The following is a 23,392-nucleotide window of genomic DNA, read 5'->3' as shown; positions in this document are numbered from 1 at the left end:
TTGTGTTATCTACTCTTCGGATGAAACATTTACTGTGTTTACAGTAGAAAAACGTTGAGTGTATTTCACCCTGGTTGAAGTTGTGCTGTTGTATGTAATGTGTCAGAAGCTGTTACAAATGCCTTGCGGTTTTCACTCCTTGGGGCCATCCCTGTGACTCCCTGCTTCCTCCCCAGTTCCTGGTCACCTGGCACACCATTGACGCCGATGCCCCCGAGCTCAGCCATGTGCTGTGCTGGGCGCCCGCAGACCCGCCCACAGGCCTGTCCTACTTCTCCAGCATGTACCCGCCGCACCCGCTCACAGCGCAGTACGGGGTCAAAGTCCTACGGTCCTTCCCGCCGGTGAGCCCATCTGCTGGGTCGGCCTCGGGGCGCTGCCCGGCCCCACGGGGGGATGGAGGGCAGGCCTGATTGAGGGTGAGGACGTGTCCTGGGGGTGGAGTGACAGCAGGGCCAGTCCAGGAGGGGTGGAGCCCTGGGACCCCTGTCCTGCATGGTGCTCTCACCCCTCCCTGAGTCATGGCTGCTCCTCCCCCACCACACAGGATGCCATCCTGTTCTACATCCCCCAGATCGTGCAGGCCCTCAGGTATGACAAGGTAAGGCATGCAGCATGGGCCGACCAGCCTGGAGGGCCGGGCGGGATGGAGCCCAGGAGCAGGGCCACTGAGCTGGGACCTGGGCCCAAGGTCTCTCACCCCAATGTGGTCATCCAGCGCCCGAGGCCCAGTCCTGCTGTGCTGGGTGAGCAGGTTCTGGAAACATTGCCGGCTGCTTCCTCAGGGTGGGCGACCTGGCCTGGGACCCGTACCTGCTGAATGGGGGTCTCAGCAGGTCCCCTAGCTCCCAAATCCAGCTCCCCGTCTCCTGGGGGGAGTGGCCAGGGGGTTGGAGGAGACAGCGTGTGTATTAGTGAGCTCAGGCCACCCTGGCAAAGTACACAGATTCGGTGCTTTTAAACTACAGGGAGCTCCTTCCACACAGAGACGTCTGGATCTCAGATGTCTGGAGGCTGGACGTCTGAGATCCAGGTGTCAGCAGGGCTGGTTTGCCCGAGGCCCTTTCCTCGCCGTGTAGACGGCGGCTTCTCCCTGTATCCCCACACGGCTGTCCCTGTGTCTGTGTCCTAATCTCTTCTTAAAAGGACATAAGTCAGATTGGATCAGGGCCCCCTACTGATCTCATGTAACTTCATCAGTTCTTTAAAGGCCTATATCCAAATACAGTCACATTCTGGGGCGGGGGGGGGGACCGGACTTCAACATATGAATGGGGGGTGGGAGCAGATAATTCAGTTGTAACAGTGTACATGCACATAGGGGCCTGGCACAGGGCCTGGACAGAAAACACCCACGGGGTGACCACAGCCCAAAGCCCTCACCACCCACGCTTCATCCTGGTGCCACCCCCAAGCCTGCATCTGAGGGCAGCAGCGTCTACCACTCCTGCTCCTGCCCATACACTCCCCTGCCCTGGGCCCACAGGGCCCCAGAACACCCCATGCCCCGGCCAAGCCTGGAGACCCTGCACTGGAGGTTGCACATTCATGGTTCATCTTTAGATATAGTTGCTGGGTTAGAATTGGGTTATTTGAAGTTTGACCTGTTTGGGAAGCCCACCAACCCAAGTTGAGGACATCTGTCCAAGGAATACTTTACCAGATGGGCCGCAAATGACTGTGGGGAGGGAGAGGCTGCCCCCCAGGAGTATTCCAGAAAGGCCAGCTGCCTTTGTAACCTAGGACATGAGAATTCAGCCTAAGCTGGGAGTGACATAGGGTTTTCTGGGGCCCGTCCATCACTGGGCAGCGTCTTCTAGACACCAGTCCACAGGGGCACATTTGAAACCCACCCACCCACGCATCGTGCTTGACGACAGCAGAAGCTGGTTAGAGTCCGGGGCTTAGAGTCCAGAGGAGGGAACAGAGGAGACAAAAGCTGGCGTGTGCCTGCATAGACAAAGACCCCGGCGGCTGGCCAGCCCGCTGGACTCGGGCTGGACTCCGCAGCCCAGGAGACGTTCTCACAGCCGGCACCGCTCGACCACACTTCTTTCTGGGTCTGCCAAGCGTGGAGTCATTGCTGCTTGGGTGAGAGCGGCCTCTCTTGGTGGAGTGTGGCCAGCCTGGGCTGACCTTGCTTTCCTACAGATGGGCTATGTGCGGGAGTATATTCTGTGGGCGGCATCCAAGTCCCAGCTCCTGGCACACCAATTCATCTGGAACATGAAGACGAACATCTATGTGGATGAAGAGGGGCACCAGAAAGACCGTGAGTGCCCGTCCCTCGGGCCCCACCCCGTCCTCACCACCTGCCCAGGGTCGTCATTCCTCCACTCCCACCTCTGACCCCTGCCCGGCCCCCAAGGCCCTGTGGCTCCGTCCTGCAGCTCCCCGGGCAGCGCTTGCCAAACCAGGTCGTCCCAGGACCCTCACACCCTTGAAAACTACAGAGACCTTCAAAGAGCTTGGGTTTATATGGCCTTTGGCCATCCGTGCTCACCAACATTAGAAATTTAAAATAGAGGGCTTCTCTGGTGGCGCAGTGGTTAAGAATTCACCTGCCAATGCAGGGGACAAGGGTTCGAGCCCTGGTCCGGGAAGATCCCACATGCCACGGAGCAACTAAGCCCGTGCGCCACAACTACTGAGCCTGTGCTCTAGAGCCCGCGAGCCACAACTACTGAGCCCGCGTGCCACAACTACTGAAGCCTGTGCACCTAGAGCCCGTGCTCCGCAACAAGAGAAGCCACCGCAATGAGAAGCCCGCGCAGAAGAGTAGCCCCCGCTCATCGCAACCAGAGAAAGCCTGCGCGCAGCAACAAAGACCCAATGCAGCCAAAAATAAAAATAAAATTGAAAAAAAAAATAGAGACCCATCTCACATAAACATAACTTTTAAAGAAGTGAGTGAGAAGAGTGGCATTGCTTAACACGTTTACAGGCCCCTTTAGTGCCTGTGGGAGATGAGGTCATCAGTGTGGTGGGAGATCCCCTCACTCTGCCTCTGCATTTCATGTCAGAATATGCTGTTTGGGCTGAAGTGGCTACAGGAGATTGGGCCTTGCTGACCCATAGTTGGAAAGGGAGGAGCGTCTGGTGTTCAGGCCCCCATGGGTGCTCCCCGCTAACGCTACCAAGCTTGGCGGGACGGTTTCTCAGGGGTTCAGTGCAGTGAGGGGTCTGAACCGTGTTGTGAGCCTCGCTCTCTGTTCATCCAGCCCCTGCTTGCCCTGCACTCGCCCCTCGCAGGACCTGTAACACCCACCACGGTCACACCCAATGCGCAGGGCAAGGTCTCCAGCGCTGACGCATTTCGTGACGCAGTACTTAAAGATCCCGTGTGTGGAGCCCCAGCTGCCTCACAGGACAGAAACGTTTCTGAGTGCTAGGAAACTGTCAGGCTTTTTTGTCAAGTTTAACAAAGTATTGTAGTTGTTTTCCTTAAATGGCAGATTGATTTTATTCATTTTCAAGAAAATATCTGCCATAAGTCTACGTCTGAGTGACTTTACCTTGTCTCTTGGTCACTCTTTCAAGTAAAAATGACGTTCCCTGGAAGAGGGGACAGTCAGATGCAGGTGCTCCCCTGAGACCACCACACGCTTCAGGTGCGGCCCCCTTGAGCATCCGTGATCCTGGGGCCCTCCACTCACCACAGCCTCACGGGCGTCAGCACCCTGAGGAGGGCAGACCTCCTCTGGGTGGGGTCTGGAGAGAGGGTCCCCAGGACTGCAGGCTTACCCTCGGTTTCTCTGCAGCTGACATTGGCGACCTCCTGGAGCAGCTGGTGAAAGAGATCACAAGCTCCCTGTCCGGCCCGGCCAAGGACTTCTACCAGCGGGAATTCGACTTCTTCAACAAGATCACTAACGTGTCAGCCATCATCAAGTAAGTGGCATCTTCTCCAGGCCGCACTTGTGGGAGTTGCCCAGGGAGTTTGTAGACATGGCCCCTCGACGTCCCCCACTAAGGAACAGCCAGACGGGGAGTCTGCTCCCGCCATCCAGGGCCCCCGCGGGCATAGCAGATGCACAGAAAACAACATCTCAGGTTCACTTTGGGTCTTGCCCAAGCCTGAGGACATCTGCTCTCCAGGTTCTGATGGTCCCCGTGGTGTTAGGGAAACCAGACTCCTTTGCAGCCCCAAGGTCCTTTCTTGATTCGCCTCCTGGGCCGCCATTCACGTGGAGCAGACGCCGACCTTGGACGTCTTGGGCCACCCATTTGTGCAGGATGGGGCCCCGGAGTTGTGGATGCTGGCCGGGCGCCTGGGGAGGCAGCAGGGGAGCCCTAGTGCCATTCCTCCAGGCGCCTAGTCACCACACTGTCCCCAGTGCTCAGGCTCAGCCCCCACCCCATCACTGCGGGCCACGTGTCCCATGGTCCTCTCCTGGCCAGTTCTAAGCAGAGCGGCAACGTGGCAGCAGAGATGGAGGATCAGGGTGGACTCCCTGGGCCTCTGCCACGTGAGAGGCATGATTTCATTTCACTCGCCTTGTCGTGGGGCGCAGAGGTCTGAGGGCCTTCCCGAGGCCACACTGCCAGTAAACCACGGAGCCCGCAACCTGGCCCCCACAGCAGCGCACATCCCCTTCCCCTGCCCCGGGTGGCAGAGCGCAGGGCTAGGGCTCTCGGACAGGAGGGCCTGTCTGTGCCCTGAAGCCACAGACATCAGCGTCTGTGTTTTGTTCTCCAGGCCCTACCCTAAAGGTGACGAGAGGAAGAGGGCTTGTCTGTCGGCTCTGTCTGAAGTGAAGGTGCAGCCTGGTGAGCAGGGCTCGAGGCCAGTGAGACGGGGGTCTGGGGGGCCCTGGGTGCCCGGCACCCCTCTCCAGAACCTGCCCCTGCCAGTGGTCACTCTTGGTTCTCCTAGCTACTGCTGTTTTCTGAAGGCCAAGGCCCTGTCCTTGGCAGCTGTGGTTCTAGAAGGTTCCTGAGCTCCAGTGTAACAGAAGCAACGCAGGCCACACAGTGGGCTTAGGGAGGAGCGGGGGCGTCCCAGGTGTGCTAGGGCCTGTAGGATGAGGGGGCCCATGCCCCCCTCCCTGGTGCTCTTGCCATGTGGTCAGATCCGTGTCTTTCCAAGACAAGACGGGAACCCAGACGTCACCGCACAGCTCTCCGTTCTTAACTGTCTCACACACTCGTTCTTCAAAACCCTGGCCTTGCACACTTGCCCACTGCCTGCCTCAGTGGTGGGCACCAGTGCAGGGCCCTGGGTAGGCCTCTCCTGACCGTGCTGAGCCCTGCCCAGCCCCGCCCCAGAGAACACTCAGCCTCCCAGGGGACACCATGCTGCCGGGTCGTGTCCCCGAGGCACTGGGGAGCCAGCTGGGCTCTAGAGCAGAGTGGAGCTTGGGCTGTGTGAGGGAGGCTGGGCTGGCGAGGGAAGGAGGGCGGACGAGGCGGGGGCCCACATGGTCCCCAGGGGCCCAGTCCCTCCCACCAGGACCCCGCCTCGAGCACCCCCACCTCCGGGGGCTTGGGGAACTGTGGTCCGTGACCAGGAAGGGCCTTCTCTCGACCTGCCCTGACAAGGTCGAGCTGGGGGTGTCAGGTGGGTGGGCGCTGGGGCTCCTGTGTCCTGTGGCACTGGCGGCCAGTGACCTGAGAAGCTGAGGGTTTAGGGTGTCCTCTTGGAGAAGCGTCTGCGGGAGGCGGTGGCCCCATGTGGAACGTCAGGATGGGTCCAGGGAAACAGCACAGAGTCAGGGACGACGGCCTTACCGGCCTCGGAACAAGGAGTCGGCGGTGCCGCAGGCAAGGCCCTCAAGGCCTCAGCACAGCCCCGTCTGCTGGGAAAGCCTCATCCTGCTTGGGCCCTGGGATGTCCCTTCTGTCCCTCACAGGCTGCTACCTGCCCAGCAACCCCGAGGCCATCGTGCTGGACATCGACTACAAGTCCGGGACGCCCATGCAGAGGTGAGGCACCCCCCGCAAGCTCCCCCTCACGGGCTCCCACTCCCTGTCACTTGCGCCCCATTCTCTGTTGTTTTCCAGCGCTGCAAAGGCCCCGTATTTGGCTAAGTTCAAGGTGAAACGATGCGGAGTTAGTGAACTTGAGAAGGAAGGTCAGTGGGGCACGTCCGATGTAGTTTGGGGTCCCCATGAACAGTGACGGCCTCCAGCCAGTCAGTCTGGGCACTTGTCTGGGGGTGGCAGGCACGTGTGCAGTGACAGAGGCCCCAGGGAGGACTGGTCGGCTTGGCTGCCGTGCGAGTGACCGCAGGCTGGCAGCCTCCACAGCAGGAGTCGATTCTCTCCCAGTCTGCAGACCAGGGTGTCGGCAGGGCCCTGCTCCCTCCTGAAGCGCTGGGAAGGATCCTTCTGGCCTCTTCCCGGGACAGGGCATGGTTGTTCCTCAGCTGTGGCTGCCACATACATCACACTCTGCAGTTCTGGCGGGGCATGAATGTGGGGAGCACAGCAGCACAAGGGTGTGGCCCTGGGTCCTCGCTCCTCAGCTGTTCTTAGGAAGAGACCCTGGCCCCGTGGCCCCACCCACTGACCCCCGGTGTCTGCTGGGCCTCGTTGGCCTCCTTAGGGTTTTGCAGAGATGATCCCTAAGGTTCTGTGTTGCTTCAGGCACATGATCAGGGCTCGCCCCCAGCATCCTCAGAGGGCCTCTCTGCCCGCCACTGACAGGAAGCCTCTCTCTGTGCAGGTCTGCGGTGCTGCTCAGACTCCGAGGATGAGGGCAGCACACAGGAGGCCGATGGCCAGAAAATCTCCTGGCAAGCAGCCATCTTCAAAGTGGGAGACGACTGCCGGCAGGTAGTGGGCTGGGCAGGCAGGGCCAGAGGTGGGCGGGGCTGGGGCAGGCCCGCCTCTCTCCAAGGCTCCAGGCACACTTCTCAGCATCACACAGAAATAGGAATCCTTGGTTCCCCATTTGATTCTGTTGCCTTGGAGTACATCAGGGCTTTCTGCTAAACCCAGAGGCCTCTCCAGTGGCCCCCCCTTCCCGCTGTACACCCTGGCTGCTCAGGGGGAACTGCCCCGGGGGGATGGGTGCCCCTTACACCCACCGCCAGGCAGTGCATCCTCGCAGTCTGCCCAGGGAGCAGTGGGCAGTCAGGCTCACCAGGGCCTCCCTCCCTCCTACCCCTCCCCCTCCCCCTCACTGGGCAGGGCCGCAGGCACCTGGAGCCAGCAGCCCACTACCACCCTGAGTCTCTCCCGGTTCCCAGGACATGCTGGCCCTGCAGATCATCGACCTCTTCAAAAACATCTTCCAGCTGGTTGGCCTGGATCTCTTTGTCTTCCCGTACCGGGTGGTGGCCACCGCCCCTGGGGTAAGTTCCCCAAGCAGTTGCTTGGGCGCTGCCCCTGTCCCTCACCCTGCGGTGTGCCCGCAGCCTCAGCCTCGGCCCTTCCTCCCTAGTGCGGGGTGATCGAGTGCATCCCTGACTGTACCTCTCGGGACCAGCTGGGCCGCCAGACCGACTTTGGCATGTACGACTATTTCACGCGCCAGTACGGGGATGAGTCCACGCTGGCCTTCCAGCAGGTGGGCAGCAGGGCGGCCCCACTGCCCCCCAGCCCCAGCTCCCGCATTGGTCAGCACCCTGTTTTCCAAGTCCTCGTATGTCTGGGGGTAAAACCAGGGCATCTGTAACCTTCCTTGGGATGAAAGGCATGCCTCGAGAGGGGCTCCCCAGGAGAAAGCTGACGAGAGTTGAAGGGGGGAAGGGGCCACCGCCCTGCACCTCAGATGCACCCACTTGTCACTCCGGCTACCAAGGTTTGGCTTGCTGATCTAAGCGCAGGCCCAGGGGTTCCAGGGTGGCCGCAGGCCCAAGAGGGCACAGCTCCGGGGCGCCCTGAGCATGCTGTCTCTGCACAGGCGCGCTATAACTTCATCCGCAGCATGGCTGCCTACAGCCTCCTGCTGTTCCTGCTGCAGATCAAGGACCGGCACAACGGCAACATCATGCTGGACAAGAAGGGCCACATCATCCACATCGGTGGGTGGGCATCCTGCCGCGGGGGCACCGGGGCAGGGGCTCTGGGGGTTGGGGAGCTGGGCTTCCTTTCCAGCCGCTGCTCCCCAGTGTCCCCAGGAAACGGCAGCTACAGGGCATCCACCCAGCTTTGCCCTGCAGCTGATCCCAACACGATGGCTCTTTGGGGTATTGCAGACTTTGGCTTCATGTTTGAAAGCTCCCCGGGTGGCAACCTCGGCTGGGAACCAGACATCAAGCTGACAGACGAGATGGTGATGATCATGGGGGGCAAGATGGAGGCCACCCCCTTCAAGTGGTTCATGGAGATGTGTGTCCGCGGCTACCTGGCCGTGCGGTGAGCCCTGTGGATGGGGCGGGGGGCAGGGAGGGGCTTCCATACTGGGCCCGTTCATCCAGCAAGCCCCGCCTGCCCCTCAAAGCTCCCCTTGGGTCATCTCAGGCCTTTGGTGGACACAGAACTGGGGTTGGGGCGGGGGTATGCACGGGAGGCCCTCTGAGGCCTCGCCTTCCTGTCACATCTCTGCCACCTGTGCCAGCAGCATCTTGCTCCAGGCATCAGTGACCCTCCATGTTCTGCATCTCCCAGGCTTGGCCTCGCCTGCCGACGCCTTGGGGCCCCTCTGAGCACCCCACCTGCCCTTCCTCCCTAGCCTAAGCCCCTGCACCCCCAGGCTGCGTGCCAGGGACTCAAGTCCTGGCTTCCAAGTGTCATGTGGCCAAAGCCACAGAGCAGTGTGGGGACACCTGGACTCCAACCCGAGTCTGCTGAAGCCTGCATGGCGCGTACGCGGTTCCCTTCAAGAAGGGAGGATCCCTTCCTCAGCCGGGCACAGAACCACGGCAGGGGCCGAGGGCAGGCCCTGGGCAGGGGCTGCATGTTGACCACAGGCAGGGCCCCCACCCAGGCTGGCCTCTGTCCACCTCCCTCCCTGCCTCTCCCCAGGCCCTACATGGACGCCGTTGTCTCTCTGGTCACTCTCATGCTGGACACGGGCCTTCCCTGCTTCCGCGGCCAGACAATCAAGCTCTTGAAGTAGGTCCGGCAGGCAGGCCACTTGGGGGCAGCTGTCCCCTGAGATGGGAGCCCCTCGAGTGCTGGTAACAGGGACTGTTATCGAGGCCAAGTGCTCCCCCTTGGACGCCCAGACAGACGGGGTCCTGGGTGAGGCACTGTCCCCAGACCTCTCGTGTGTGAGGTGCCATGGCTTAGGCGGAGGATGTACCCTGCGGCCCTTCGTCCCTCAAGGGTGTGTCTGGGCCAAGCCCCGGCGCTGCAGTGGCTCAGCCCCCTGCCAGTCCTACCCTGGCCGCAGGCCCCTGGGCCCGGGAGGTGCTGGGAAGGGGCCCAAGCCCTCAAGGCCAGCTGGGAACCGTGTCCCCACAGGAGGCCAGGCCACTAAGTGCAGCCCACCAGCCAGACCACGTCCCTGCAGGGAGGGCAGCCTGGAGGCCCTGGGGGCGGCAGCCCTGACACGGTCCTTCCCCCCCGCCAGGCACAGGTTCAGCCCCAACATGACAGAGCGAGAGGCCGCAAATTTCATCCTGAAGGTCATTCAGAGCTGCTTCCTCAGCAACAGGCAAGTCACCCTGTCCTGCCCCACCCACGCACCTGTGTCACTTATCTAGTGTTCAGTGGGCACCTGCGCAGGCCCACACCTGGGCCAGGTGACAGGATGCACTGCCCCAAGACGCCCGGCCCAGTGGGGCAGGAAGTGAGTTCTGAGAGGCTTCAATCCCCTTCAGCTGCTGTGGGGGCCATGACAGGAGGGGCCTGGTGGGGGAACTGGGGCCACTAGAAGCGGTGGGGCCAGGCCTCAGTGACAGGCCTGGGGACAGGCTCCCAGGGGCTGTGACAGTCGAAGGTGGCCTTGAGGTTTCTAGGCTCAACAACGGGGTGAGCGAGGGGAGTCCAGGCCCCGGGAGGTGCAGAGGCCCCAGGCCCACACCCTGGAGACAGAGAACTGGCTCCGGTGGATCCGCCAAGGTCCAGTGGCACAGGAGCACCACTTGGTTTTGCTGACTGGGGAGCAGAGAAGTGGGGTGGCTCAGGGTAGCAGGAGGGGTTTGGAGGGCGGCATGAGGCAGGCTCTCCTGATGGTGATGTGAGGCAGGGGGATGGGGGGCGGAGGGGGAGCGCACAGACCCCTTCCAGCCACATGCCAGGCCCCAGGGCTGGGAGTCAACTCCTACAGACGCACCCCCGGGCCACATCCCGGGCCCCAGGACCGAGGGCAGGCGTCTGGCTGAGGAAGGGCATCCTCTTGAGCCCACTTAGGGGCCCATGAGCAAGGAGGAGATGGGGCATAACAGGGAGGCTGTGGTCATGGGTGAGGGAGCAAGTGTCCCAGTGAGAGAGGGGCTGGCAGGCAGACAAAAAGTCCGCAATCGGGCACTCGGCCTCCAGGGGTGTAGCAGGATGGCTCAGGGGGTCGGGTCGCCAGACCAGCACAGGCCCCTCACAATCCCCTCTGCTCTCTGCTCCCAGGAGCCGGACCTATGACATGATCCAGTACTATCAGAACGACATCCCCTACTGAGGGGCAGAGTGCCGCAATCACTGCCTGCTGCTGCACACGGCCTGCCACTTCATCCGATGGACAGATGGGCTGAGATGCCCCTGCAGAGCCCAGCAACCCGCTGCCTCCCGAGGTGTCGCCTACATGGCCCGTGTGGCTGGAATGACAATCAGAGCCAGTCTCTGCACAGGTGTGAGCTATGCTTGCACTGGACACATTCCCTGCCTGTCTTGTCTCAGAGGTACATGAAGTATTTTCTTGTGTATAAAAAATGGAAAAATTATATTTAACCTAAGATTCAACCAACGTAAACAAAATAAAAACAAAAAAACTGCGTTGGAGCCAATTCAGTCCTAAGTGCACATTCAGCTGGGGGTGGGGGCCGCCAGCCCAGGAGCCTCGCAGCCACGAGGGGCCATCCCCAGTGCCCTGGCTGTGAGCTTCACAAAGACGACTCACCACAGCATAGATGTACCGAAAATAACACTGTATTTTCCCTGATGGCTCTCAGGGCTCCCGCAGAGGCCACCCGGCCACCCCATTCTCGTCTCTGCTCCGCAGGCGTTGCTCTGCGTCCTGCCTCTGCTCCGGTCCTTCCCGGTGTCCCTCTCGACCACCTTCAGGTCCTCTACTCCAGGACACCGCCGTCCTCATGCACCAACCTCCCCGCAGTATCCATCCCCACCCGCATGACCCTCCAAAGACCCAAAACTAAAAAAACGATGACAGAATATCTAGAAATAAGTCACACAAAAGATGATTGATTGATTGGTTAAAAAGCAGGTAAGGACTTCCCTGGTGGTGCAGCGGTTAAGAATCTGCCTGCCAGTGCAGGGGACATGGGTTCAAGCCCTGGTCTGGGAAGATCCCACATGCCGCGGAGCAACTAAGCCCGTGTGCCACAACTGCTGAGCCTGTGCTCTAGAGCCCACGAGCCACAGCAGCTGAGCCCACGTGCCACAAGTACAGAAGCCCATGCGCCTAGAGCACGTGCTCCACAACACGAGAAGCCATTGCAATGGCAAGGCCGCGCACTGCAACAAAGAGTAGCCCCTGCTCGCCACAACTCGGGAAAGCTCGCACACAGCATCGAAGCCCCAACGCAGCCAAAAATAAGTTAATTAATTTAAAAAAGTAATTATTTAAAAAAAAAAAGCAGGTAAGATACAGGTGAAGAGACAACCCATCAATGAAAGGCAGAACAATGAAATTACCAAAAATGAGGCATAAAGAAAAGGAGAGTTGAATGAGACGCTTCAGTCACCCACGACAGGATTCCAGAGTTGGTGAAAAACACCCACTCAGCTGCAGGAAGCACAGTATAAATAAATATAAAGAAGCAGCCAATATGTAAGTTAAAAGAACTTTTTAAAATATTAAATTAATCCAAAAGAAGGCAGGAAAGGAAGAAGAAAAGAAGAAATAACATGGGACAAAAAGTTTTGCAATAGCAGACGACAGTCCCACTGCATCATTAATTCTGTTAAGCATGGACAACTAAGCACTCCAGTCAGGAAGCAGGAATTATAAACATGGATAAACGTGAGACCCAATTATATGCTGATGACAAGCAGTGCACTTTATAGTCATGGACCTGACGCAGAAGTAGAGGAAATAGAAAGATTCACCATCATCGTGTGTACATGTGTTTCCGAAGCAAAATTTGACGGAATTCAGGGGAGAAATAAATAGAGTTGGAGATTTTAACATCCTTCTCTGCACAAGTGATTGATAGAACACAGGATGCCGTCACACATGTAGCCCTGATGGCGATTATGAAATGCAGTCCGTCAGCAGCAGCACCCCATCTGTACTTGTTCACCACGTCAGGCTGATCCCACAGAATTGTTAGGAATCAATAAGATATCTGGAAGAACCCTAAATACTTAGAAATTGAAAGAGTGGAACTGAAACACCAGACAAAATACACGTAAGAGCCAAGGGGATGATCCGAGTTAAATGCTTTAAGGTCGTGTTTGGGGAGGTGCGTAGAGGTGAGCCTGTTCAAGTAGAAAGGAAACCAGAATATCAGGTGTGACTTCCAGAAAGATCAAACAGAAGACCAGGAAGAGGGGGGAGCATAGGAAGTGCAGGACAAACACACTATAAAATGTAGACACACACTCAAACACAGTAGAACTGATTTGAAACCACAATACTTGGAAAGGAAGCCTGTCAAACTGGCTTTAAAATGAAAGTCAGTTGAATGGCACGTCCAAGACTCCGGGAATATGGCAAATTATACATCTTGAAAAGTTAGAAATGCTATTTACAGTACTGGGTAGAAAAATCTAAATCCACAAGCTGACAAGCAAATAGGTTTCTTTAGAGACAAAAAACAAAATGAAATTTAAAATCTTAAGAACAATCAAGTTCCTCTTTCGATTACGCAGGAGACAAAAGACCAACCCAAGAGCCTGATACCTTCGAGGAGTTTCTGGGGAAGCTTGGTCCACACTCAGGACGGGGTGTACCCAAAACATCACTCCCTTGATGTGAGTGTCTGCGAAAAACTCTGAAATTCTTAAAGGTGATATACTGACAGCTGTCCCCTTAGACAATACTGTGTTTCACCACCTCTGTTCAGCACTTGGCACTGGGGGCCCTCGCCAGTCTAGTCAGGCCACAAAAGGAAAAGTGTAAGAATCTGGAAAGGAGAAATAAAACTCAGAAATGGCCTTTGTGTACATAAAAATCCAAAATAATCTGAATATATTCTATAGTCAAGGTTCAGGATACAGGTTAATATACAAAAGTCAATTATGTGTGTGTGTGTATGTGTGTACATATATCTTACAACAACAACAAAAATGAAAACAGTACCATTTACAATTGCACCCCAAACATCAAATACCAAGAAAAAAATCTAATGACCTATTCATAAGAAGTACTGAAAACTACAAATGTTGAAAGAAAGAAGATCTAAACAAATATTCATGGGTTGGAAAACTCAACATTATACAGATGTTTGTTTCTCCCCAAATTGGTCTGTAGTTTCACTGCAAATGCCAATCGAAATCCCAGAAAGTTCTGTAGTGGAAATTGGCAAGTCTAAAATCTATATGGGAATGCAAAGGTCAAAATATAGCTATTTGGATCTTGAAGACCCACAAGCTAGATATCAAGAATTATCCTTAAGCCATGGAAGTTAAGACACTGTGGCTTCCTGATTCAAGGAAAGACAAGTGAACAGTGGAAGAGATGAAGTCCAGGGACGTATACCCACATACATGCAGACACTGCAGAGCAGTCAGGGAAAGATGGTCTTTGCAGTAATGGTGCATTAACTGGATAGCAGTATAGAAAATAACTCAACCTCGACTGCTTACCTCACATCAGACATAGAAATTAATTCCAGGTGGACTGGAGAGATGTACGTTAAAGGTAAACTTTAAAGGCTTTTAGAAGAAAATACAGAAGCATGTCTTGATGACCTCAGAACACACACAGATTTCTTAAGCAGAACCAAAAAAGCACTAATTATAAAGGGGAAAAAATTAAATTGGACTCTATGAAAATACATGCCACAGACCTGGGAAGATATTTGCAATTACCTATATCTGTTCAAAGGACTTACAGCCAGAATATATAAAGAACTACTAAAAAATCAGTAAGACACAACTGAATAGAAAAATGGACAAAAAACCTGAACAGGCATTTCACAAAAGACATTGTCCAAACAGCCAATAAACATAGTAAGAGGTGTTCAACTTCATTTAGTCATCATTGCAAATTAAAACCACAATGTGATACCCACTCACCCCCCTGCCTGTCTGAAACATAAAATGATACATAATGTCAGGCATTGGGGCATGTGGAGCACCTGGAACTCTTAAGTTGCTGCTGCTGGGTGTGAAGCCTCCAGCAAGGCTGAGCAGCTCAAGCCAGCAGTTCCCCGCCTATACACATACCCGACAGATGTACGAAATCTGTGCAGGAAATAGTGTCCTGAGGTCACTACTCCTAACAAACAAAACCTGTAAATGACCAAAATGTTCTTAGACAAGAGAGAAATCATTGTGGTTATTCATGCAGAAGAATACAGGGCAATAATGGACATAAATGAACAACTGCAGCAGGCAGTGTGGACGCTGCTGAGCAAAAGGTACTTGCTGAATGACTCCATCTGAGGTTCCAGAACAGGCACCATTATTTGATGGTGTTAGAAGTCAGGACACAAGTTAGTTTTGAAGGAGGGAGCCACTAGGAAGGCAGGGGGAGAATCAGGTGCTGGTAACATTGTTTCTTATCCTATGGAAATTCACTGAGCTACATACACTGATGACTCATATGTTTTTCTGTGTTAAAATTATTGAGGTGTAATTTTTTTCATCATAAAGCCAAGATGGGTCTCAATATGTAAGGAAGCAATAATGCCAGTGTTACACACTATCCTTCAGAAAAGAGAGGAACAAACACTTCCCTATTCATTTTTTTATGAAGGCAGCACAGCCCTGATATTAAAAAGGACCTTCTGGGACTTCCCTGGTGGTCCAGTGGTTGAGAATCCACCTTCCAACGCAGGGGACGTGGATTCGATCCCTGGTCGGGGAACTAAGATCCCACACGCCACAGGGCAACTAAGCCCACACGCTCTAGAGCCCAAATGCTGCAACTGGAGAGAAGCCCAAGTGCCGCAGTGAGGAGCCCACACGCCATAATGAAAGATCCCGTGTGCCGCAACTAAGACCCAATGCAGCCAAATAAATTAATTAAAATTTAAAAAAAAGACAACGACCTTCCAAGAAAACTAGAAGATAGGGCAACATCCCTCTCATGAACACAGGCGCAAAAATCTTTAACTAAATATTAGCAAATTGAACACAATGTGTAAAAAAGGACCATGATGACCAAGTGTGGGCCTTATCCCAGGAATGCAAGGTTGGCTTAAGATGCAATCAGGGTCATTCACATTAACAGACTAAAGAAGGAAAACCATATGATCAATAGGGGCAGAAAAAGCACTGCACAATATTCAACACCCATTCGTAATAAAAAATCAGCAAACTTGGGAATTCCCTGACCGTCCAGTGGTTAGGACTCGGTGCTTTCACTGTTGTGGCATGGGTTCGATCACTGGTCAGGGAACAAAGATTCCGCAAGCTGTGCTGCATGGCCAAAAAAAAAAAATCAGCAAACTAGAAATAGGAGAACAGTTCCTCAATCTGATAAAGATCTCTAAGAAAAACATGGTTAACATATTCATGATGAAATATAAGATCCGGAGCAAGATAGGGGCACTCCTTCTCACCACTTCTAATCAGCTTTGTACCGAGTGTGTGGCCAGCGGTAGACAGTTTGGAAGGAAGAAGAGAAACAGTCCTGCCTCACGGGCAATAAGATTGTTTATAGGGGCTTCCCTGGTGGCGCAGTGGTTGAGAATCTGCCTGCCAATGCAGGGGACACGGGTTCGAGTCCTGCTCTGGGAAGATCCCACGTGCCGCGGAGCAACTGGGCCCGTGCGCCACAATTGCTGAGCCTGCGCGTCTGGAGCCTGTGCTCCGCAACAAGAGAGGCCGCGATAGTGAGAGGCCCGCGCACCGCGATGAAGAGTGGCCCCCACTTGCCGCAACTGGAGAAAGCCCTTGCACAGAAACGAAGACCCAACTCAGCAATAAATAAATAAATAAATAAATAAATAAATAAATAAATAACTTTAAAAAAAAAAAAAAAAAAAAGATTGTTTATAAAATCCTGAGGAAGCTATGGAAGAGTTTCAAAGAACTAACAAGGGAGTAGTTCAGCAGTACCACAGTTTACAAGATCCATACACAAAAGTCATTGTATTTCTATATGCCAGCAATAAACAGTTAGAAATTAAAACTAAAAAATCCTATACCGTGTATAATAGCACCCCAAACATAAAATCCCTCAGAATAAATGCAAAGACATGAAAGACCTTTACACTAAAAAAAAACACAAAATGCTGAGAAAAATTAAAAATGGAGAGAGATGTCGTCCAAGGTTTGGAAGACATTTCTCTGCAAACTTATCTCTAATCTCTAACTTCAGTGTAATCCCAATCAAACAAATGCAAAAGGTCCTCACATCCTAAACCATACTAAGTCCCTACATCCAGAGGCAGACAACAGGCTGAATATAAACTGAGGAAGCATGCAAGTGTTGGAAGAAGACGGGAACAGTTTCCTTCATAACCCAGAAAATCCAGGATCAGTACAGGAAAGCAAATTGTTACCAAAACAACACATAGATAGCAAAAGAGCACCCCGAACAAAGCGAAAGACAAACTGGGGAAATACTCACAACAGATCTCGAAGCTAAAATGCATCCTAAAAAAGAGCTTTGAAAAAACTGAGGGAGAAGGAAACCGTACGATCCTATAGTTTTAACATGAACAAATGATATGAATTGTTTGCAGGAAAAGAAATGCACCTGGCCCTTAAATATAAAAAATGTGCTCAACCTTGATCACAAGAGAAATGCAAATTAAAACCACCCTGAAGTGCCCTTTCTCACCCATCAGATTGACAACATGCAGGGTTGGGGGGAGAGGCTGTGGGGAAAGTGGCCATAGCCAGTGAGGGTGGGAATGCAACGGAGCGACCCTGAAAGTGACCAGGGGCATCTCCAAATATCATGCATGTGGTCGCCCCTGGCTCACAATCCCACTTTGAGGAATGGATCTCACAGATTCTCTGGCAAAATACAAACAGACGTTTGCAGAAGGCTCCTTGCTGAGGAAGCATGAGGACACACCCCCACGGCTACGGTGGCTGTGGCGTTAATGACAGGCCCACCTGCCACACTGCCCAAAGCGAGGAGCTTCCAGAGAAGTCGCATGTTGCACTGTGCTAACCAGGAAAGGGGAGGGGGGCTGTACATAGTTCACTTATCAAGCGGGGGAAAGGAGAGTCCATTAAAAAAATCAAGTGTTTCTTCCACAGGAGTGGGGGCAACAGGGTGGAGGGCACATGGATACACGCTAGACTTCCCTAGGACATCTTATTTTATGGATGTGATGGATGAGACTTTGTAATTATAAATTATAAAAACTAGAGAATGCAAAGCTTGAAAATTGAAAGCAAAAAAAAAAATCACACCCATTAGGATGGCTATTCATTAAAAAAGAAAGAAAAAAACCAGCAAACTAATATTGTAGAGGATGTGTAGAAGCTGGACCCCTTGGGCACTGCTGATGGGACACCATACAGCAGTTCCTCAAAAAAATAAACAGAAGTACCATTTGATCCAGCAAGTCCACTTTTGGGTGAATACCCAAAAGAAGCGAAAGCAGGCACTCAAACAGATATCTGCACACCCATGTTCACTGCACCATCTTTTTTTTTTTTTTTGGCCGCGCTGTGAGGCTTGCAGGATCTTAGTTCCCCGACCAGGGATGCAACCGAGGCAAAGGCAGTGAAAGCGCCGAGTCCCAACCACTGAACCACCAGGGAATTCCCTCACTGCAGCATCACAATAGCCAAAGGGTGGAACAACCCAAATGCCCATCTACGGATGATGGATAAAATGTTTACACCAATGAAAAGTAAAGTGTGAGAGTATCTTTACGACTTCCAGGCAAGAACGGAATTTTTAGAACACAACGCACAATTCTTACATTGTGCAAAGAAGTCCATGAACAAATTTAACCGCCAAAAGACTAAAGAACAAGTGCAAATCAATAAGGAAACGATTGTTCAAAAGCCTGAGCAAAAACGCACGTATGTGTGCACAGGAGATACACACAATTTCACTACCAAACAAAAAGTAAATAATAAAAATCGAGCAGCATCTGCATCAGAGACTAAGTGAAACGCGAGGTCCATCTCCATTAAGCAGAACATTTACAGAAATGAAAAGACGATGCCCGCGAAGACCGCAGTGGTGAGCGCGCACGGTCCACACAGCCCGGACGCGGGAGAGCGCCGCGGACCAAGGAGAGGAGAGGCGCCGCGGGGACTGCGTAACCACCACGCGGACGCGGGACACGGACCTCCGCGGGGACCCGCTGGCCGGTGCCCCGGGCTCTGCTCGCCGGAGGGGAGAGCGGGTTTAGTAACAATTCCTACCCCTCCCGAGTGGGCGGCAGGGCTGGAGGAACCGAGGGCCCGGCAGCCTCTCAGGACCAAGGTCCGCCCGGAGGAGCCTGGCGTCCGCTGGGCCCGAGGACACATGACGCCCCCGCCCCGGCGTCTCCCATTCTCTCGCCGCCACCCCCGCGTCTCACCGTCTCTCGCCGCCACCCCTCCCCAGTCCCCCTTCCCCTCCCCTCCCCAGTCACCCCCGCCCCCCCACCCCTCCGCCTGGCGCCCAGAAACCACGCGGGAGACACGGGTGCTGGCGGCCGCGGCCGGCGTGATGCACTAGGCGGGCAGCAGTCCGCGCGCGCGCAGCTCCAGCAGCGGGGCCAGCGTGTAGCGCAGGCGACGGATGGCGGCGTCCGAGCCGGGGCGCATGAGCCCGCGGCGGAGGGCCGAGGGGTTCACCAGCGCCAGGTAGAGCAGCGGCAGCGCCACGACGCCCAGCAGGAGCAGCAGCAGCGTCTGCAGCGAGCCCAGCGCCCACAGCCTGCGGACCACGACGCACCGGCAGACGGGTGGTGGCGGGGCGCCGGGCGCACCCTGGACCCCAGACTCCAGCGCCGCGCCCGCCGCCGGCTCACCTGATGCCCTTCGCTCCCGCGCCGCCGAACAGCCGCTTCTCCTGCGGGGAAGAGGGAGCGACATACAGCCCCGCGCCGGGGAGCGGTGGGGGGGAACCCCCTGGGGGAGCGGGGCCCGTGGGTGCGCGTCCCTCCGTGGGGGGCGTGGCACTAAGGGGCGGGTCCCCTATGCGGGCGTGGTCCTTGGGTGGGCCGTCCCGTGGCAGGCGTGGCCGCCCAGCGGGGTTGGTATCATGGGGCGGGTCCCTGGGGGAGGGGGGGAAATCCCTGACGGGGTGGTCACGTGTGTGGGGGCGGCCCCGGGGGCAGGTCCCGTCTCCAGCCCGTCCCTGCCCAGGCCCGCACTCACACAGTCCGCTTTGGCCACCTCCTCCATGAGTGAGCTCGCGCAGCCCTGCCCCCGGCGAGGCTGCGACTCGCACCTGTGGAGACAGGCATGGCGATGTGCCCTCTGTCCGGCCCCACAGTCACCTCCCCACACCCGACAGTCCTAACCCCCTTACGGCTCCGGGCCGCCCTGCGAGGCGTCCAGCGCAGTCGCCGCCTCCATCACCTTCCCCTGCAGCTCCTGGAGGGGGTGGGAGTGAGGCCTCACACCTGGGAAGACCTTGGTGAGGCAGGCCCCGGCAGCTCCGGGGGAGGAGGCCGCAGTGGGGTCGGAGGTGAGCGGCTCTCCGAGTGGAGGGGGGCGGCACCTGCAAGACTCCGCTCTGCTCCTGGAAGCTGGCCCAGGCCTCCTCCGTCCGCTGTGCGCTCTGGCATGAGGGGAGCCCTGATTAGACGGGGAACTCAGCCCTCTCCACCGTCCGGCGCCTGCCCAGGCCCCACCCACACCCCAAGCCGACCCTCCCACTGAGTACCCGGCTCCGCCCGCACCTGCCGCAGGGCCTCCGCCTGCCTGGCGTGCTTGGCCTCCACCAGCTCCAGTTGTTTCTTCCGGAGGATCCAGGGAAGGTCAGGAGCCCGCCACTCCCCGAGCTCGCCGCGCCAGACCCCGCCCCAACGCCCGGCCAAGATGTTCATGCCCGCCCTCGCCCGCCCTCAGCCCCAGGGCCCCGCCCCCAGGTCATCAAAGCCCCGCCCACACCAGCGCTCCTGCCCTCGGGGCCCCACCCAAGCACCTGCAAAGCCACCAGTTGGGTCCCGAGTTGCTGCTCTGCGCGCTGCTGACTCAGTTGTTCTCCTCCGTAGTAAAAGAGCTGGGGGTGGGGCTTGTGAGGGCGGGGTTTGCGGGGCTTCTGGGTGGGGGGGGATATTACCCTGGGAGGCGGGGACGCGGCGGAAATGGGGGCGGGGACTAAGGTGGGGCTTCCTAGGGGAAGCGCGAGACGAAAGCCGTCTCCTGAAGGTACCTGGCTTGACAGCTCCTCCCACTGCTCCTGCAGCTGACGGTTTTGTTGCTCCTGGACGGGATCGAGGGGGCGGTCCGGGCCTCTCCGAGGTCCCCGCCCCCACCGCAGTCCCCGCCCCATTAAAGATCCCTCCCTCTCCACTGGCCCCGCCCACCCAGAGCCCCGCCCCGTCCAGGGTCCCACCCTGCTTTAGGTCCCGCCCCACACAAGGTCCCACCTCGTCCAAGGCCCCTCCCTCTCCGCAGGCTCCGCCCCATCCAAGGCCACTCCCCCTCCACTGGTCCCGCCCATCCAGAGACCCGCCCCGTCCAAGGTCCCGCCCACCGCAGGCTCCGCCCCATTTAGGGCCCCGCCCCACCAGATCCCGCTTGTGCTGCTCCTCAGCCTCCAGCAGTCGGCGCGCCCGGTCTGCGCGCTCCCGCGCCGCCTCGCTCGCCTCCCCGCGCAGGGCCCGCGCCGCCTGGCTCCGCCGCCGCTGCAGGCTGCGGAGGGGAAACTGAGGCTCCGCGGTCCGGGGTCGCTCCCGGATGCCAGCCCCCTCGCGGTGCCCCCGCACGTCGGCTCGGTCCCAAGGCCCGGGGCAAGGTGAGGAGCAGCCCGCACCTGCGCTCGCGCTCGCTCAAGTCGTGCAGGCGTTCTGTGAGGCTCTCGCTCTCGGCCTCCAGCCCGCGCACCAGCTCCTCCAGCTCCTGCTTCCGCAGCCGCCCGTCGCGGTTGTCCTTCAGCAGCTGCAGCAGTAGCTCCTGCGCCTCGGCCATGCCCCGGCTCTGCCCGCCGCCGCCGGACCCGCGTCACAATGGGTGGAGCGCGGGGCGGTTCGGAACCGCTGCGCACGGCGCAGGCCGGTGGGTGCTCGCACCTGAAGCAGAAGGCGAGGCTGGCTTATTCCCGCTCGCTGCCGACGGCACTGCGGACTGAGAAGCCTCCTGTGGGAAAGAGATCAGGATCCGTAAACAGGTTCTTGTCTTTGGACCCAGTGATCCCACTCCTGGGAACTTAATCTAGGAAGAAAAAAAAAATTCTTAAACCATAACGTGTTAAGTGGTTCACTCAAGTGGGTAGTTACAGTCATCACAAAGAGGACACCACTGTAATTACTAAAATAATGTATTTTATGTGGCATGCATAGATATATGATGTCTAGTGAAAAAAAGAATATGATTTACTATGTATGCTGAAATAACTAAGATTGTAATGTACACGGATAAGATCTTTAAAGGAAACAAGAGAAAGACAAGCTATTTCATTGGTGAAATTGCAAGTAAACTTGTCCTTTTAAAGTCGGCTTTCATTTGGCCAATTTAGATTATGAAGCTGGATGCAAAAGTCCTAAATAAATTATTAGCTGACCGAATCCAAAGGGGTACATTGAAAAAAAAACGGTACATGAAACCAAGCAGACTTTATTCCAGAGATTGTTCAAGATCAGAAAATTGACGTCATTCACCACATGGACAAAAGAGGGAGAACACCAGCTTCAGTAGGAGCAGAACGCGGGATAGAGTTCCTCATCTGTGGAAAATTGAAAGAGGGATCGAAAGGGACTCTAAACTGATGAAAGCTGCTTAGTAAACACAGTAGGGAGGCAGTATTAGCAGCCTTCCCGTTAAGATTTTAAGAGACAAGAATGACCCTCCTGCTCAGGTCTAACAGTGCTGGAGGACCTGCAATGAAGCAAGAAAAAGAAATAGGAAAGTCTGAGGAGTCAGCAGATACGGCTGGGTGCCTACCATAAAGCTGCCCCTCCTGCACTGCTGGTGGGAATGTAAATTGGTGCAGCCATTTTGGAGAACAGGACGGAGGTTCCTCATGAAACTAAAGATAGAGTTGCCAGGACTTCCCTGGTGGCACAGTGGTTAAGAATCCGCCTGCCAATGCAGGGGACATGGGTTCGAGCCCTGGTCCGGGAAGATCCCACGTGCTGCGGAGCAACTAAGCCCGTGCACCACAACTACTGAGTCTGCGCTCTAGAGCCCGCAAGCCACAACTACTGAAGCCTGCGCGCCTAGAGCCCGTGCTCCACAACAAGAGAAGTAACCGCAATGAAAAGCCCGCACACCACAATGAAGAGTAGCCCCCGCTTGCCACAACTAGAGAAAGCCCGCATGCAGCAGCAAAGACCCAACGCAGCCAAAAATAAATTAAAAAAAAAAAAAGAGTTGCCATATGATCCAACAATCCCACTCCTGGGCATACATCCAGACAAAACTCTAATTCAAAAAGATACGTGCACCCCAATGTTCATTGCAGCATTACTTACAACAGCCAAGACATGGAAACAACCGACACATGACTGGATAAAGAAGATGTGGTATATATACAACAGAATACTACTCAGCCATCAAAAAGAATGAAATAATGCCATTTGCAGCAACATGGATGGACATAGAGATGATCATACTAAGTGAAATAAGTCAGAAAGAAAGACAAATACCATATGATATCACTTATATGTGGGATCTAAAATATGACACAAATGAACTTACCTATGAAACAGAAATAGAGTCACAGACATAGAGAACAGACTTGTGGTTGCCAAGGGGGAGGGGAGTGGGGGAGGGATGTATTGGGAGTTTGGGATTAGCAGATGCAAACTATTTTATATAGGATGGATAAACAACAAGGTCCTACTGTATAGCACAGGGAACTATATTCAATATCCTGTGATAAACCATAATGGAAAAGAAAAAAATAAAAAGGTGCTGGTGTGAGTGCCCCCCACCCCCCCTCCAGCTCTGCGGCTTGGTTTCTCCACCTGTAAAGTGGGGCTTTTACCAGACTCCCTCATAGAGCCAGGGGGCCAGTGACTCACACGGCTGAGGCTCTGAGCCTGGCACCGTCACTGGTTCCAGCGCTGGACGTCCAGCCCCAGATGGTGGCGCCGAGCTCCTGAAAGTCTGGTCCAGACCGAGATGTGAACCCTGCGAAGCA

General features: G+C 55.5%; 2 protein-coding genes across 6 annotated transcripts in view; one reads left to right on the top strand and one right to left on the bottom strand.

The window, feature by feature from the left end:
- The window catches only part of PI4KA (phosphatidylinositol 4-kinase alpha), a 97,762-nt gene extending 86,935 nt beyond the window's left edge, over nt 1-10,827 (top strand). For all 3 annotated transcript variants that reach the window (XM_059893628.1, XM_059893627.1, XM_059893629.1), the window contains 15 exons: nt 177-344; nt 548-601; nt 2,152-2,272; nt 3,762-3,891; nt 4,700-4,770; nt 5,853-5,925; nt 6,004-6,074; nt 6,668-6,777; nt 7,194-7,298; nt 7,388-7,513; nt 7,850-7,970; nt 8,145-8,304; nt 8,914-9,003; nt 9,464-9,547; nt 10,456-10,827. In XM_059893628.1, the coding sequence (XP_059749611.1) occupies nt 177-344; nt 548-601; nt 2,152-2,272; nt 3,762-3,891; nt 4,700-4,770; nt 5,853-5,925; nt 6,004-6,074; nt 6,668-6,777; nt 7,194-7,298; nt 7,388-7,513; nt 7,850-7,970; nt 8,145-8,304; nt 8,914-9,003; nt 9,464-9,547; nt 10,456-10,507 (1,536 nt within the window). In that variant the 3' untranslated portion in view covers nt 10,508-10,827. The remainder of the gene's footprint in view (nt 1-176; nt 345-547; nt 602-2,151; nt 2,273-3,761; nt 3,892-4,699; nt 4,771-5,852; nt 5,926-6,003; nt 6,075-6,667; nt 6,778-7,193; nt 7,299-7,387; nt 7,514-7,849; nt 7,971-8,144; nt 8,305-8,913; nt 9,004-9,463; nt 9,548-10,455) is intronic.
- Nucleotides 1-21,276, bottom strand: TMEM191C (transmembrane protein 191C). Of its 3 annotated transcripts, XM_059893631.1 has the most exons (10): nt 21,065-21,276; nt 20,820-20,943; nt 20,462-20,512; nt 20,231-20,308; nt 19,986-20,042; nt 19,805-19,864; nt 19,613-19,677; nt 19,459-19,531; nt 19,110-19,150; nt 18,780-19,015 (listed from the first exon to the last, which is right to left on the bottom strand). In XM_059893631.1, exons 1-10 carry the CDS (start codon nt 21,217-21,219, stop codon nt 18,811-18,813), a joined length of 909 nt encoding a protein of 302 aa, XP_059749614.1. In that variant the 5' UTR covers nt 21,220-21,276; the 3' UTR covers nt 18,780-18,810. The 3 variants fall into 3 exon arrangements, with proteins under 3 accessions (XP_059749615.1, XP_059749614.1, XP_059749613.1); XM_059893632.1 differs by lacking the exon at nt 18,780-19,015 and adding an exon at nt 1-2,240 and having other exon boundaries at nt 20,231-20,512; nt 21,065-21,273; XM_059893630.1 differs by having other exon boundaries at nt 20,231-20,512.
- Nucleotides 21,277-23,392: the final 2,116 nt, after the last annotated feature.

Source organism: Balaenoptera ricei, chromosome 14, assembly GCF_028023285.1.
Source record: "Balaenoptera ricei isolate mBalRic1 chromosome 14, mBalRic1.hap2, whole genome shotgun sequence".
NCBI classification, from domain to species: domain Eukaryota; kingdom Metazoa; phylum Chordata; class Mammalia; order Artiodactyla; family Balaenopteridae; genus Balaenoptera; species Balaenoptera ricei.
The sequence above is the reverse complement of the archived record's forward strand: the minus strand, read 5'-3'. Positions and strand labels throughout refer to the sequence as shown.

Coding starts and splice junctions, on each gene's coding strand:
- TMEM191C (XM_059893630.1), bottom strand. CDS start 21,219: ATGGCCGAGGCGCAGGAGCTACTGCTGCAGCTGCTGAAGGACAACCGC. Junction 19,865..19,985: donor AGGCGGAGGCCCTGCGGCAG/GTGCGGGCGGAG, acceptor CCCTCATGCCAG/AGCGCACAGCGGACGGAGGA. Junction 19,151..19,458: donor AGGTGGCCAAAGCGGACTGT/GTGAGTGCGGGC, acceptor TCTTCCCCGCAG/GAGAAGCGGCTGTTCGGCGG.